Source organism: Malaclemys terrapin, chromosome 4 (genome assembly GCF_027887155.1).
Source record: "Malaclemys terrapin pileata isolate rMalTer1 chromosome 4, rMalTer1.hap1, whole genome shotgun sequence".
Classification (NCBI taxonomy): Eukaryota; Metazoa; Chordata; order Testudines; family Emydidae; genus Malaclemys; species Malaclemys terrapin.
Genome location: NC_071508.1, coordinates 81,594,135 through 81,610,281, shown reverse-complemented (window position 1 = coordinate 81,610,281; position 16,147 = coordinate 81,594,135). Strand labels below are relative to the sequence as shown.

The 16,147-nt window shown below is 45.8% G+C and overlaps 1 protein-coding gene across 3 annotated transcripts in view; it reads left to right on the top strand.

The window, feature by feature from the left end:
- The first annotated feature begins 5,216 nt into the window (after positions 1-5,216).
- Positions 5,217-16,147, top strand: part of LRP4 (LDL receptor related protein 4) — a 118,032-nt gene continuing 107,101 nt past the window's right edge. For all 3 annotated transcript variants that reach the window (XM_054027714.1, XM_054027713.1, XM_054027715.1), the window contains exon 1: positions 5,217-5,479. In XM_054027714.1, the coding sequence (XP_053883689.1) occupies positions 5,275-5,479 (205 nt within the window). In that variant the 5' untranslated portion in view covers positions 5,217-5,274. The remainder of the gene's footprint in view (positions 5,480-16,147) is intronic.

Genomic DNA, 16,147 nt, shown 5'->3' with positions numbered 1-16,147 from the left:
TCTTGGACGGCCTCTTTTCCGCTTGCCTTGGGGGTTCCACCGCAATGCCTGTCTAGTGATGTTGGTTGGCTGCTTGCGTAGTGTGTGTCCTATCCAACCCCACCTTCTCCTTCTAATTTCTTCCTCTGCTGGAAGTTGATGGGTCCTCTCCAAGAGGTAGATGTTGCTGATGGTGTCTGGCCAGCGGATCTGGAGAATCCTTCTAAGGCAACTATTTATGAAGGTCTGGATCCTCCTGGTGGTTGTTTTAATTATCCTCCAGGTTTCAGCTCCATACAATAAGACTGATTTCACGTTGGAATTGAACAGTCTAATCTTTGTTGCCAAAGACAGCTCTCTAGAGCTCCAAATGTTCTTGAGCTGTAAGAAAGCTGCTCTTGCCTTACCAATCCTTGCTTTGATGTTTGCGTCCGTGCCACCCTGTTGGTCGATGATACTGCCAAGGTAGGTGAAGGACTGCACTTCTTCCAGAGGGATTCCATTCAGTGTGACTGGGTCATTACTGATGGAGTTAATCTTGAGGATCTTGGTCTTGTCCTTGTGGATGTTGAGGCCAACCTGTGATGACATGGCTGCCACTACGTTGGTCTTCTCTTGCATCTGCTGTTTGCGATGCGAAAGGAGTGCAAGGTCATCAGCAAAATCCAGGTCATCAAGCTGGGTCCACAACGTCCACTGGATTCCGTTCCTACGCTCATAAGTGGATGTCTTCATAATCCAATCAATGACAAGGAGAAAGAGAAATGGTGACAACAAGCATCCTTGTCTGACTCCGGTTCGCACCTGGAAGCTGTTTGTAAGCTGCCCTCCATGGATCACTCTACAGTGTATGCCATCATATAAGTTCTTAATCAGGTTGACCACCTTTGCTGGGATGCCATAGTGCCGAAGGAGCTTCCAGAGAGCCTCTCGATCCACGCTATCAAATGCTTTTTCATAGTCAACAAAGTTGATGTACAATGAGGAGTTCCACTCCATAGACTGCTCGACTATGATGCGAAGCGTTGCTATCTGGTCCGTGCATGATCTATTTTGTCGGAAACCTGCTTGCTCATCTCGTAGCTGTGGGTCGACGGCATCCTTCATTCTCTCTAAGAGAACTCGGTTGAAGACCTTCCCTGGCACCGACAGAAGTGTGATTCCTCTGTAGTTGGCACAATTGCTGAGGTCTCCTTTCTTGGGGATTTTAATAAGATATCCCTCTTTCCAGTCTGCTGGAATCACTTCTTCTTCCTATATCTTCTCAAAGAGGGGGTACAGCATTTCCACTGAAACATCCAGATCTACTTTCAGGGCCTCTGCTGGAATATCGTCAGGTCCAGCCGCCTTCCTATTCTTCATCATAGTGATGGCTTTTCTGATCTCATCTCTGGTTGGTCTATCACAATTGATTGGAAGGTCTTCGTTGGCTGGGTCAATGTCTGGTGGATTTAATGGTGCTGGTCTATTCAGGAGTTCCTCAAAGTGCTCCGCCCATCTATTCATCTGTTGTTCTATTTCTGTTATAGACTTTCCCTGCTTGTCTTTGACGGGACGCTCTGGTTTGCTGAACTTTCCAGACAGTCGCTTGGTGATGTCATATAGCTGTTTCATATTACCGTTGTATGCTGCCTGCTCCGCTTCTGCTGCCAGTCCATCCACATAATCTCTCTTATCCTTCCTAATAGTCCTCTTCACTGCTCTATGGGCTTCAGCATACTCTTTTTGCGCTTTAGCCTTTGCTACTCTAGTCCTGCTGTTATTAACTACTGCCTTCTTCTTCTTTCTATCTTCTATCTTAGTCAAGGTCTCTGCTGTGATCCACTCTTTCTGCTGATATTTCTTAATTCCAAGCACTTCCTGGCATGCTGACCTAAGTGTCTCTCTCACTTTCTGCCATCTGTTGGATACACTGTCTTCCTCTTCCTCAGACCGATCCTGTAGTACTGAAAACTTATTCTTCAGCGTCAGTCCAAAATCTTCCTTGATCTTATGATCCTTCAAAAGGCTAACGTTGAACTTCACTCTTCTATCTGACGCGTCTATCCAGTTCTTCTTCAGCTTCAGCTTCAATCTGGCCACCACTAAGTGATGGTCGGACGCTACGTCTGCTCCTCTTCTAACTCTAACGTCCTGCAAAGATCTTCTGAACTTCTTGCTAATACAGACATGATCGATCTGGTTTTCTATCATGCCTGCTGGCGATACCCAGGTACTCTTGTGGATCTGCTTGTGAGGAAAGATGCTACCTCCTATGACCAAGTTGTTAAGTGCACACAGATCCACAAATCTCTCTCCATTCTCACTCATCTCTCCCAGAGCATGGGTCCCCATGACTTGTTCATATCCTGTGTTGTCAGGTCCAATTTTGGCATTAAAATCTCCCATAAGGATGGTAATGTCTTTGTCTGGGAGAATCTCTAATATTTTCTGAAGTCTATTGTAAAAATAGTCTTTGTCCCCCTCTTCACTGTCATTGGTTGGAGCATAGCACTGTACAACATTCATCTTAATCCTCTTCATTTTAGTTCTGAAGGATGCTGTGATGATCCTGGAACCATGTGCCTCCCAACCAATCAGTGCCCTCTGTGCCTGCTTGGACAACATGAAGCCTACTCCCTGTGTGTGGGGTGCGTCACTCTCTTCATGTCCGGAATACAACAACAGCTCTCCTGTCAACAGTCGTCTTTGTCCAGCTTGCGTCCATCTTGTCTCGCTAATGCCTAGTAGGGTCAAGTTGTTGCTCCTCATCTCTGCTGCGACCTGTGCCATCTTTCTTGACTCGTACATGGTCCTCACGTTCCATGTACCAATGGTAATCCTCCTGGTTGCAAGAAGGGTAATCAGCTTAGTGGCTTCCTCACGACTTTCACCACCCAGCGTCATGCGTCTTCGAGTCGAAGACGCTTCTTTTTCCAGGCTAAAAGTCTCTGTTATCTCTATTGTTGGCGTTTCTATAGCAGGTTGATTTTTTACGGGGTGGAGTTGCTAGCCCCACGCCCAACCCTCCTCCTTTATCCTGACTTGGGACAGGCAGATGGCCCCGAAGGACCTCTCTGGTGGAGTTCTTGGAGTTTACACTCTTCAAATATTTGCATACGCTTCATGTCCCCCCATTGCCTCAGATGTTGCTTAGCCACAGTAAGCATATCTAGCCTTTTTCATCTCTCCTCCTGCATCACTTCCTCTAGCTACCTGATCATTTTTGTTGCTCTTCTTTTAATTTCCTCCAGTTCATGAATATATCTCTGGTGAGGAAGTAATCAGAATTAAATTCAATTTTCCAGGTCCAGTTGTATATTCCATATAGAGGGAATGTACCCCCTATCTGCTCAGGGATGTGTTGCTTTCACATATATAGACAAAAATTGCATTGGCCTGTGTAGTAGCCACACCATATTTAAAACTTCTGTCTGACTTGCTGCTTACCTCAGGTTTCTTCTCCACATTGAGGCTCTGTTTCAGATTAAGTCTTTCTAGATGCATTAGCTTAATTTGTCCAGAATGAGTCTATTTTTTCTTTTCTCATCAATTTTCTAACAACGTTCTTTCTCCTCACTATTTTTTTTCAATTCCTTCTAATTTAGCATAATTGGCACATTTCACCGGTGTGCTGGTTACTCACTCTGGCAGATCAGTAGATCTTGATCCTTAGAGGAGCTGAGCATCTGCAGCTCCCACTGAATTCATATTAATGAAGATGTTGAGTAAGACCATTTCTACCTCTGGCCCAGTGGTACCAATTTGACACAACTCTCACCTCAGCCTGCAGTCCAGACCCTTTGTTTAGGGTCTCTTAACCAGTTATTCATTCACATTAATGTCTTAAAGCCAACTAAGATTGATTTTTCAACTAAAGTTTATTGTAATGTAAATCCCCAGAGTTAAAAAAAATCTTGAGTCAGGCTCAAAAAAATCATAAGAATTGCTTAAAAATTGAGTTTACAAAACAAACAAACAAACAAACAAACAGTTTATTTGCCTTCTGGTTTCTGAGTCTTTAGGGGGCACTTGGATCAGATTTTTAGGTGTTTCTCCACAACTGTGAGGGCTAGAAACATATTTATTTATTTTAAATGAAAGCTAAGATTTTCACCTAATCAGCTGTCTCTAGAATCTGGGGCTTTAAGAAGAACACTGAATTTAATGAGACTCACAATAAAATAAGGAGATTGAAATATGGTATCAGATATTTCCCACAAGGACATTGCAGCATGCACTGAGTAATGGATTCAGGAAAGGGATGGACGAGCAAGGGCTGGAGGGGCGTATTCACCTTACAGATGGCACAAAAGCTTGGTGAGATGCACTAGGGGCAAAAGGGGGATGTTCCAGGGAGAAGGGGCAGGACTTTGCAAAATAGCCCAGATAGAGTGTTCAAGAGTACTATAAACTATGCAGAAATCTCAGAGAATTGGAATATTGCTCTGGTACTAAGATAAGTCTCTGAGGGATGGAGATATACATGGCAATGCACTCAGAAACCAGAGATGCCCTGTGGAAGATCTAGTAGGATGGGCTGCCAGACTGCACCATGCATTGCAGATGGCTCAGTGCTCTGGAGGAGGGGATTGTCCTGAGGGATGCACTGTTGGAGGACTAAAGGGAATACGAATAAACTAGTCAGAGAGCTGTTGGGGACTGGAGATACTTCATGAGGGTGAGGGAATGAGGATTAAGGAATGGGGGTTAGCCAGGTAGAGTTGGGCACTTCCCTGTAGGGATAAGGATGGATGGAGACTGTCCCAGGCTAGGGAAATGCCCTAGGCTAGGGCAAACCTCCGGTTGGGAGGTGTGATGGGACTGTGCCGGAGGCTAGGGCCTGCTACTCTGGTGCGGAGACCAGGGCTAGCTGGGAAGTGCCCTGGTGGGAGCAGTGGAGCTGCCCTTCTGGTTGGATACAGGGTGATGGTGGGGATGCTGGTGGGTTGGGGGGCGCACTAGAAGGGTAACGGAGGCACCGGGCCTGCCTTGGAGGGAGGCTGGGGCGGCCCCAGTGCCATTTCCTGGGGGATGACTGGAAGGAGCCTGGGGTAATGGGGGCTGCACTGGGTTTGACAGTGCCGGTGCCTGGGGACTCGGGAAGTTTAAGAAGTTTCCTCAGCGCTGCAGCTCTGGCGTTCTGGTTGCGGAGGGCGGGGGCTTCCCCGGCAGGGCTCCGCCTCTTGGGGCAGGGCCTGGGCGGGCTGAGCTGGGAGCTTGAGCCTGCAGCGGACTCCCTCGGTTGCGGTCGCGTTGGAGAAAACTGCACGAGCTAATGCACCCTAGACACTGAGCCACCCCCAGCTCTGGTGCATGGTCCCAGCGGAGCTCGGCCGGTCGGGGCTGCAGCGAGCGCCCAGCCCGTCGGAGGAGCGGCCGCTGCTGCGGAGCGACCCGGAGAACTTTCTGTGCCCCAGAGCCCGGTGCAGGGCTGGAGCTGCGGCGGGGGCTGCCAGCATGAGGCGGCTCGGGGGCTCCCTCCTGCCGCTGTTGCTGGGAGCCCTGCTCTGCGTCCGAGGTAAGCGCTTGCCTCAGGATCGTCTCTTCCCTGGGCAGCCCCCTTCCGCAGCCCCCGCCGTGCGCTGAAGGCCCCTGGCCGGGGACAGTAGCGGTACCGCTCCTCCAGCGCTGTCGGGGTGCGGGACTCCCCCTGCGGGGCAGCCCAGGTGCAGAATCCTACTGCCCAGCTTCTCGGGCCGGGAGGGTTGTACTCGCCCGGCTGAGAGCTGGGGGCAGCAGATGCTACTTCCCCCGGGCCTTGGTGCTTGGAGCCCCCAGCAGCAGCTCGGACTCTTGGGCCCCTTTCCCTCCAAAGCCGCGTCCCGAGCGCGGGGTGAGTCCCTCGCTAGCGCTGTGTCAGGTACCGCGCACCTGGCTGGCTCTCGTGTGTGTGTGTGTGTGGGGGGAGAGGTCCCCCCGAGCGCCGCGTGCGGGCCACCCCGGGAAGGGGCGCGCTGGCGGAATCTGTTGATTTAGTAGTGGGCTGGAGATGGCTGAGAGTTTGCCTCGCTCTGGCGCTGGAGGCATCACGCAGGGTTAGATACCTGGGCAACCTCGCGTTGCCTTCTCCCAAGTTGGGCTTTGTCTGCTGTGTCCTCACCCCATGCCCCCGGGCACTCGCTTTTTCCCCTGCCCCAGAGACTGGCGAGTTAATGGTGGGGTCTGGAGGGATTCCTGAAGATCACTGAACAACTTTCCGAGTAGATAATGCTGCAGCAATCAGGCCAGGCCCTTCACAAAGCCACAGAAAAGGAGCCCCGCTCCCTTGATCTATTCTTGTATGATTCACGGTTTTCCAAAGGGCCCCTTCCCTTCGGCTGCACATGCAGCCTCCTTCCTCCTCTCTCTGAAGTTTGGTCTCTAATGGATTTAGCTCTTTGTTTCTGCTGCGCCCTCTGTTTGTTTCCTCTGCTCTCTGTGTTTTGAGAGACTGTGACATAGAGGATGAGTTCTGAGCTAGAAGGTTGTATGTGTGCAGGTTATTTTCAGCCTCTCCTGCATGTTGGGACAGCAGCCCTTCCTGAGCAGGAATGCAGCTACTCATCCTATTACACGGCCCCTTAAAGGTACAGTCCTGCTTTGGTAAAACGTCTCCTAACTTACCCTCTCTGGTTTTGAAGGAATTAAGGTGTTTTTCTCCCCACATGCCATCTTGGAACTCCCTGAGATAGAAATGTCAACAGAGGGGAACTATCAAAAATAGTGGATACAAAACTGTGTGTGTGTAATAACCTCTTTGTAGTAAGAGGTAGTGGAGCAGCTTGAGAACTAGTCATGAAAATTGTGTCCACCTATTTGCTCTGTTTAAGTCCAGTCTAGCGAACAGAAGGACAAAATTCTCATGACTAGTTCCGCCCCCTACACAGTGATGTATTTAAAAAAAAAATTGGGTGGTGGTAGTGATAGGGAGGAAAGGGCCTCTGTTGAGCATCTTTCAATAATGTTTACAAGGGAAGTTGACATTTTGTGAGCTGGAGGTTATGGTACCTTATTTCTCTTCCTCCGCTCTTGGCTGATACAATGCATTTTTCTCAGATGCTGGGTTGAAGTTGTAAGGAATCTTTGCACTGATCTCCATGATTGTGCAAGCATTGCCTCTGGGGTACAACCAGACTGTGTTTAGTTTTCCAGCAGTGTTATTCCCTTTCTATCAAGAATAGTATTTGCACACTCTTTGAAGAAGGTGCTAAAATGGTTTGAAAACGCTAGGTAAACAGGGCTGTAGCTTTGTATCTCAGAGAATCTGGTATTAGTAACCAGAGGAGATAGAAGTGCCTCTGGAATTGCCATACAGGTGTTTAATTGGAATCCAGAAGGAGTGGAAAGAATCTTAGCTAAAGAGATTTGTGCAGGTAAAAAACTGAATGGAATTTTATTTTGTCTGTTACCAAGGTGCTCCTAGTTAATGTGTCTTGGCTGTTAACGACAGACCTGGTGGGGGATGTTTCACTGTAAAGTGCAGGTGAATTACTGTGTTTGCTCTAAGCGATAGTACACTGATGTCCATGGGAAGCTTTTCATGGCAGTTTGTCTATGCCTGAGGTTCCATGCCAGTGTTTGTTCCTGGGTCTCCCTATGTAGCTGAATGCTGCATTTTAAGATGGGTTGTGCCAACTGTTGTAATGGGAAACTGTATCCTCTTTACTTCACAAACGTAAACTAGATTTGTTTCAAGAAGGAAATAATTCCCAAATATTTTGCCCCCTTTTTGGGGTGGGTGTCAAGGAAGGTGCAAATGCCTACTTTTCAGGTGTCTGCCCTGCTGCTTCTGTAGTCTCTTACCAGCATTGCATCTTAGCAGTATCCGTTTGGAAGGTTTAGGATTTAATCAATTTATTTACAAAGCATCCATACCTGCGGTGCTCAGGGTGCCACACAGTTCAAAGTACAACAACCATTAAAACAGCACATTTACTGCTGTGTCTCAGCTCAGGGACAAGAAGAGGGGCTCTTATCCAAACAACAAGCATGTCAGATTTGAACTTTGACCCACTATTAATGGAGAGTGGCTGTGGAAGCTTGTGCCAAAGAAGAGCCTGCGTATGTTTCTCTCACATGTGGAGAGGTGAGGCATAGGGAGAGATGCTTGCAAGTTGGTGTTGGTGGTGAAGGAAGGGTTGATGGAGTGATGGTCTATTAGAGTTTGTCTGCAAGGTCACAGAATCTTTCTGAGTGATGTGCCTGTGGGTTTATTTTTGAGATCTTTGCCAGTAGAATAACATCTTTATTTAAAAGTTTTACTTCACAAACTGATGACATTTTTAGAATCCCAAACTAAAACTAAACTTTCCATTAGAAGAAGTGTGATCAGGACTGGGAGTCAGGATCCCTGGGTTCTGATCCTGGCTGTGCTACTGACTTGAGATCCTGGGCAAGTCACTGAACACGACTCTACCTACCTCACCCACAGGATGTGCTGAGGGGCCACAGGAATTACTTGACCCCATTACCTTGGCACTGGAGGTTGTGAGGTGACCTTCCTGAGGCAAGAAATCGGTTTATAAAAGCTGGTGTAGGACACTATGCTGCTTCTGTCTTGTCAGAGTAATGAAGAAGTTGCAGGTACAATGAAAATATTTCTACCCCAGATCTTTTCAAATGAAGACTAGCTGCTGCAGATAGAAGAATGGGGGTCTATTTTTATGTACTTCTGCCAGCAATAAAACTTGCCAACGGTAGCAAAGAAACTTACATTTCCATGGTGAAATGAATATGGTTGGTCAAATAATACAGGAGACCACAGCCTGAGTACATTAAACAAATGTTTTGAATTGGATTTAATTTTGTGTGTTCACTAACATTTTCTGCAATGGAGATTCCCCCTTTTTTTAAGCTCATACCATAGAAATTAGGGTGCATACTGTAACTATGTTAAAAAGTACTTTAAAGATACTAAGTATTTTAATTTTAAAAGGGGCATTGTCAGATCAATTCAGCCCCCAAACTAGATTCTATAAAAAGAAGGCTTCACAAAACCCCAAGAGTGATGTAAGTGTTTCCATGCAATCTCTTGGAAATTTAAAAAGAAAAGCATTCTCCAGTTGTGTCTGCAGCTCAAACCTGGAAGCTACTAGTAAAAAAATATCCACGAAACAGGGGAAGACTGACTGACTGTACAGGGAAAACAGTGAACCTGACTCTAAGAGACTGTCAACTACAGAAAGTAGATTACAAAAATAGATAATTTGTTTCTCTAATTTCCTTTTATCTTTTCCTTAGCTATTGCTTGTAGTAGGTAAAACATTTTCAGACAGATTTTTTTTTTTTTAAGTTGATGGCCTCCTTTTAAAGTGTTTTCTCTTTACCTTGTTTTAGAATCTAGAACAGGAATTCTGGCATGCAGAAAACCCACCGCATTAATTGGCGTGCTGTATTTAGTGGCTGTCTGTATTTCGCAGAGACCTTTGCAAAGAACACTAACCATAGCTGCCATCCACGAATTTAATGTGCCTGACAGTGGCTCTTAGATTTGGGTTTGCAGTGACTTTGGTTCTTTGACACAGCTGTTCTGCTAAGCGTCACTCTCCTATGGGATTTTGTTGTCTGCACTGGCCAGAAACTAGGTGCAGTAATATTTCTTTAATCCCTTCTTTTCGTCCCTTCTGCAAGGAATTGCATTTATCAATATTGAAGGCAAAAATGAAGAGAATTTGTAGGTCAGGTAATTCTTTCAATCCCATAAGGTAATGGGTCTGTGGGTCTGGTGGTCCAGGGACAGTGTTATAGTGGGGGTGATTGATTTTCACCTTGCTGTGGATTAGTCTATAATACTGAGCTTTTGCGCACATTCTCTTTACTTTAATCACACAGCACTAACCATTAAATGCTGAGGTGCTCCAGTTTGCACATCTAGCCTCTGAGAGCTTTGGGTCCCAGATAATTAGTTCTGTTCTTAATAGAACTTTTTTCAAATGTTACAAATCCAGGTGGAAGGAGGTTCCATGCACTGGGTATGAAGAGAAGTTTTGATAGACACTTCACTAGTATCAAATGGAATTGGTGCATTTTAACTCTAGTCTTGCAATATTTCAGGTGATTGAAATTCTCCAAATCTGACAAATTTCTAGCAACATTAGGCTTTCTGAACTCCCATGAGCCTGACTTTTAAATGGGACACTATGTCACAGGGCAGATACAGGCCTGCATGAAGGGTTTGAATGAGAGTGCAACCTTAGAGTTCTGATAAATAATATTGGAAATTTAAACTTTGTTTCATGTAAGGCTGGCAGTTTTCAGATATTTGATGTTGTGGGTTTTATGGGTAACCAGGAGATCCACAGTCTAATGGTGTTCATTTAATGGTTAGCATTGTATATTTGTATTAAATGTTTGGATTGTAAATTGCAATCTAGTTTTAGATTAAAATGTAGATATGACCAAAGACAGTATGCTTTTGCTCCCCGAATACTCCTACATCTTAATGGATCTCGCTGATCCATCACATCTGATGGTAATACTCATGGCTAAGTGAAGTGTCCAGCTATCTCTCACCATGAGTTATGCAGTGGATTATTTTTGATTCCTTACTGACCTGTGGTAATAGGATGTTTCCCGGAACAGGCCTCTGCCAGAAACTCTGCTGAGGCAACAAGCTTGCATGAAACCAAATTCCAGGTGCTATAGCAATTGACTGAGTCTTGTCTCTGGGGTTAAAGTTATCAGCAATGAGGAATGACTGGGACTGTAGGCAGTGGAAACCCCTCTCCTGGTTACTTGTGTAGTGAATTCCTTAGTATGCCCAAGCAAGGCATAATTTTCTGTGTCCTTTTGTAACTGCCTGACAGGCCCTCCTGACTGCTGGAGCTTTCTGTCCTTATTGCATTGCAGCAGTTCTTTAATCAGAAATCTTGTTAGTATTCAGGGATAATTGATCCGACTCTCTGGTAGGGGGTGGGTGCCTCCTTCTACTTGCCACCCCCACTCTGACCCCTGTTGTCTCTTTGTTTTCCTCTGTTAAGTTTGTGCCAGTGATGTAGTGTGTGTGCTGTTTTTCCAAGCAGCCTGAAGTTGGCCGTAACCAAGAGCCGCAGTTAAATAGAGCCTGATTTCCCCGCTTCCTGGAGTTCAGTTGTTTGACTCATTTTCTGGTCTTCTGTGTTTTTGATTTACAGAGAAGCAAACCTCCTTGTTGCCCCTGGGCATCTCTTAAACCCATTAAAACAAACTCCATTATTTCCCTGTGCTTAGAAATCCCCCTCTTTAGTCCCAGCATCCATCAAAATAATGTATCCTCTGTAAGGCCCTCTAAAAAATGTTTAATAGGAGCTTTTCAAACTCAAGGACAGTTCCAGGTTGGAAGGGGGAGGGGAGCCAGGAACCAACCTAATGGAAGGTATGACTGTGACTTGCAGTGACTTGGCCTGTCAGCTCTCCCTTCTCCTCTGTGCAGAGGCAGTGGTGAACCGAGCAGATCCAAAACTGGGATCAAAGCTGGAAACAAAAGTCTTCAGGAGAAAAAATTTCCATCTGGCCAAAAGGCAGCTACACAAAGGTGTTGTATCACACACGGTCCGTGCTGCTTCTGGAAAGACAGAAAAAGTGATTCTGATTACTCTTTAGAGGGAAAAGTGGTGGCTGCAATCCTGCTACTGGGAGTTGGGGAGGCACAAGGGAAAAAACTTATTTAAAAAGTGCAGTCTCAGTCACCTCCCTTTCCCCACTCAGGCAGTCTCCTCTTGCAGGGGAAACTGCCTTCAGCAGGGAACCTACTCTTGGACCTGTCTTTGGACCTACTGGAAAAGCCAGTTTCTTTACCTCCCCCTCCCATCCCCCAAACCCGGTTCAGGATGAAACTGGTGTTGGCAAAGCATAAGGTGTTTGCGTCTCTTGTGTATTTTTCTCACCCAGCAGATGAGGTGGAATGCTGTGGCACTGCACAATACAGAGGAAGATGCTGTGTTTGCCCCAAAGTGGTTTTGTTCTAAATTAGAGAGATGATACAGATCAAACACATAGGATGCTGGTATGGGAGATAAGGTCCAATATTAAAATAGCACAGCCTTCTAATTTTTCTCTGGGTTTTGGATTAATGGGAGCTGTATTCTAGGGAGGGATTGGAATTGAAAGAGAGTGCTCCATTGGGGAGCAAGGAGAAGGAGGGGATTCCAAGGGTATGAGGTGACATGGAAGATGGCACAAAACTGAGAGTGGGAGAAGTAGATAGATGGAGGGTTTTGTTAGGAAGCAGGCTCGGGTGCAGCACAAGCAATGAGAGGAGTCCTAGGTGGGAACAAGAGTGGAGGGTGTAGGCAGGGGCCAGGATGTGTGCAGTCCTGAAAGTGAGGGCCAGAAAGTGAGCATGATGAGGAGTGAAGTGGGGAATCAGTCAGGGAGATACAACCTTAGGGAGATAAAGGGCTCTGAGTGGCAGAAGGAGGAGGTGATTTAACCACAGCATTTTGAAGGATTATATGGGAGCAAAGTTGGAGGCAGGGAGGACAGAGAAGAGGAGGTTGCAAGGTGAGAGGTGACTGAGATTTGAATGATGATAGCTGCTGGGATGGAGAGAAAGAGCTGATTTCGGCAATGCTTTAAAGGAAAAAGTGACAGAGCTTGGCAACTAGGCAGAGAATGCATCTTTATACCTGTTTGTGCAGCATCTGTAAATGGGGGGCCTCGCAATTTCTGTTCTCTAATTCTGTTCTTGGTATCTGTTGTTTCTGTTCTCAAAATGCCTGAGTGTGCATCTTTACTGCTCTGAGGGCATCCCCCAAACCTGTTTCTCTTAGGTGTTTTTAGGGTGCCTATCACCATAGGCCCTAAGCATCAATATGATGAGAACCTTGGCTCCGCTTGCCAGGACAGAAGTTTGAACAGGTTGGGGGTAGGGTGCCATTCCTGGGACTAAAATATGAAACTTCTGACAGATGGAAAAGTATAGACTTGGGCAAGTAGCAATGGCAACAACTGTGCATAGAGTGTGGCCACGGATCCCTACCCAAGTGCTGAATCTGTGGAACTCCTTGGAAGTCTACAGTGGGAGTTGGTAGGTAGGAGGTTATTCAGAGTTTGAAGTGGCCCTCATTGAGCGTTGGCTGACTCCCACATCCCTCTGGGCTGCCTGCCTGAATGAACAAGGGCACTTAGGAACACTTATCACTTGCAGACAAAAGCATTTGTGCCCCCCCACCCCATTGCTTTGCTGTTGTGCTTTGTGCCCTTTCTCTGTGTTGATTGGGTGCTCACCCAGTGATCTGCCCAGGGACCAAACTCTCTAAACAAACAATACTCACTCTGCCTGTAGCTTTTCAAATGCATGGGGAGAGAGGGAAATTCCCTCAGAGGGGTGAGTCTTCTGATGAAGCCAATTCATGGTCTCCCTGATCCAGGCTTTGAACAAACCAGGGTTTGATGGCATGAAGTGAAGGGCTTGCACTTGAGGAAAAAGAGGAGCAAGGCTGGAGCAGGAGCTGGTCTTGGCAGTGCAGAGCATGAGAGAGGTTTTTTCATTCTGCTTGTCTCTGTGATTGTTTTTTCTTTCTGCTACTTTGGGATTTGCTGTAGCTCAGGATGCTGCACCTTCCAGTCACTGTCTCGCTAGAAAATGTTTACTCTCCATTCCTACCAATTTGAATGGCCCTAGCTCCAGCCATAACACCCCAGGACTTTCATCTACACTCAGTGGTCTTATATTGGAGGCACGAGTGTTCATAAGATTAGGGTAAAGTCACCACAAAACATGATATTGACATGGGTACACACTCTTCTGGTATTAGCTGGTTCTGGTGGGGTAATGGACAGATAGTATCAGTGGTGCTAGTGCTGTGGGAGGAAGAGAGGAAGCTCAGGAGTCTTCTTGCTGAGAAATGAACCTTGACCACATCTTTATGTTCCAGATGCTCATTAACAGATATGTGTGCGTAGTGGTGGGAGAAGGGGGAATCATAACGATGGTAGATATTTGCCTGCTCTATGAACTTTAAAAAAACCTATTTGACTCAGCGTGTCTCCCAGGACTGAACCCTACCCTGCTACAGAAAGAACCTGTTAGGAAATCATGGCACCACTGAATCCACATACCAATCCATCAAACGCAGGATAAAAATAAACAATATCCAAACAGGTTTTCAAGCAAGGAAGGGGAGTGAGACAGGGATAACAGCTTCAGTATGTACATCATGGCTTACTCCTCTAGCAAAGCAGCCTTTGAGCTGAGGGCTCATATTAAATGACTGTGACAGCTGCTAATATACCTACATTTGCTAGAAACATACTTCAGTGCATGGGTCCTAAAGGCTAACCCATAAAAGAGAAAAGTGATATTTTTGAGAAAAAGCCCAAAACAAACTCAAATGGTATCACAGTTACACAATCTACACCCTACATTCCAGGGCTTTTAAATATGGTGGGGAGCTTCAAACTGGCTATTTAAGTATTACTAGGGAGAAAAGGTCCTCTGAGCCTTAAAGGAACCGCTATATGAATACAACACACTGATAATCCTGCTATATCAATTTCATAGTATAATTCAACCCATTCCCCTCTATGAGAGTGAAATCTGGGGCTCCAAGCCATCTACACTAATTGGGGCAAAATTCTGCATTTACACTGTTTTTTCCCCAGAACTATATGTACACAGGCATTTCAATGGCAATTGCTGCAAAACAGAACTGGGATGATTCCTGTTCCTGATGATTGCATAAAAAGAGATTTGGCTGAGGTAGTACCAGAAACAAAGCAGCAAATACTCCCACCACGTAAAAATACTTGAGGACTACAAACTAAAATGAAAAGAAAAAGTAATCCGCTCCTCTTATATAAACATCACACCTGGGATTTAGCACTCCTCTCCAGGTCAATGGAGCAAACAACTTCTTCCAGAAATATACAATGCTGAATAAGACTCCAGGCTAAACCTACCCCAGCTGTGAGGAACAGATCAAAACCAATAGCCACCTAGACTATGACAAATTCTTATATACAAACATCACACTGGCAGATACTTCAGCATAGTGAAATGTGCACAACCAATTTGGCAGTCTCTAACCAAATACAGAACTGGCCATTGTAAATTAGAATTGGAAGCTGGGGGAAGCTTCATAAACCTAGCAATAAATGACTGTGCTGCTGAAATGACAGGAGAGATGGAGAGACTTTCTATTCCTGTGTTCAGAAGGAGTAGGCATGAGAGAGAGATTTCCTTACCTTATCAGAAATAACTTTTTCCTTTCCCCTAGACTGGGTTCTGAACAGTGTTTCCTTATCACATTTTAATGGAGTCAGAATCAATGGCATCATGCTATGTAGCCTCCCTGTCAGCAAAACCCCAAACACATTGGAGCACTGGCCTGGGCAGATGCTCCGTGTATTGAATCTGTCTCTTGACAGAATCCCAGCGTTCTGCCTTTTATATGTGGGCAGCACTTGTATAACTTGTCATGCCAATAAAATATCTTTGAATGGCGTTTGGTGGGATGAGGGTGCAAATTCTAACACGATGTGAGAGTGTTGGTGAGCAGGGATTTTGATGAGAGCTTTTTTCAAAAATTACTGGAGGTTTTATTCTTGTTGCTGTAGTGGCTCCTTCCCTTTCTCTCAGCATCCTCCCTTCCCCAAGTCCTCTGTTTCATGGTTTATCCAACATGTTTTCCTTCTTTTAAGGAAATTTCATTTATCCTTGGAAGCCAAAACTGCTTCCCCTCTTCCCCTTAACAATGTTCCCAGCTTGCTGTAATGAGAACCTGTCTGCCTTCCTTCAGGTCCCCATTTCTTTCAGGGGCACTAGGAGAAATGACCTGCAGCAGATCGTGAATCACACCTGTGCTCTCCCCCATCCCTTGATCTCTGCCTGCTTGGACCCCCTCCATGGTGTTGTCTTGTTAGTTACACTTTAAAAAGAGTCTAGTATATAATCTTCAAAGAGGTTTATTTGGAGGGGTGGGGTTTGGTCTTTATCTCTGCAGCTGCCTAGCTCATACCTTACTGTTGCTGCTCAGGTAATTATGGAATTAAATTGCCAATGACTTGTGTGACTGACTGCCAACACGGGCACAAGGTCTAGCTGGCACACCACAACTGGGGTTTAGTGCAATCTAGGTTGTGGCTGATGTATTTTAAAAATACACATTTAGAATAGCACAAGTCCCATGTTTTGGGACCAGTGACGGGAGCACTATTCTATTTCCCCTACATACCTGATGTCTGACTCTACATTTTTAAGAAGTGATTTTCTTGTGGTGAGGGTGCC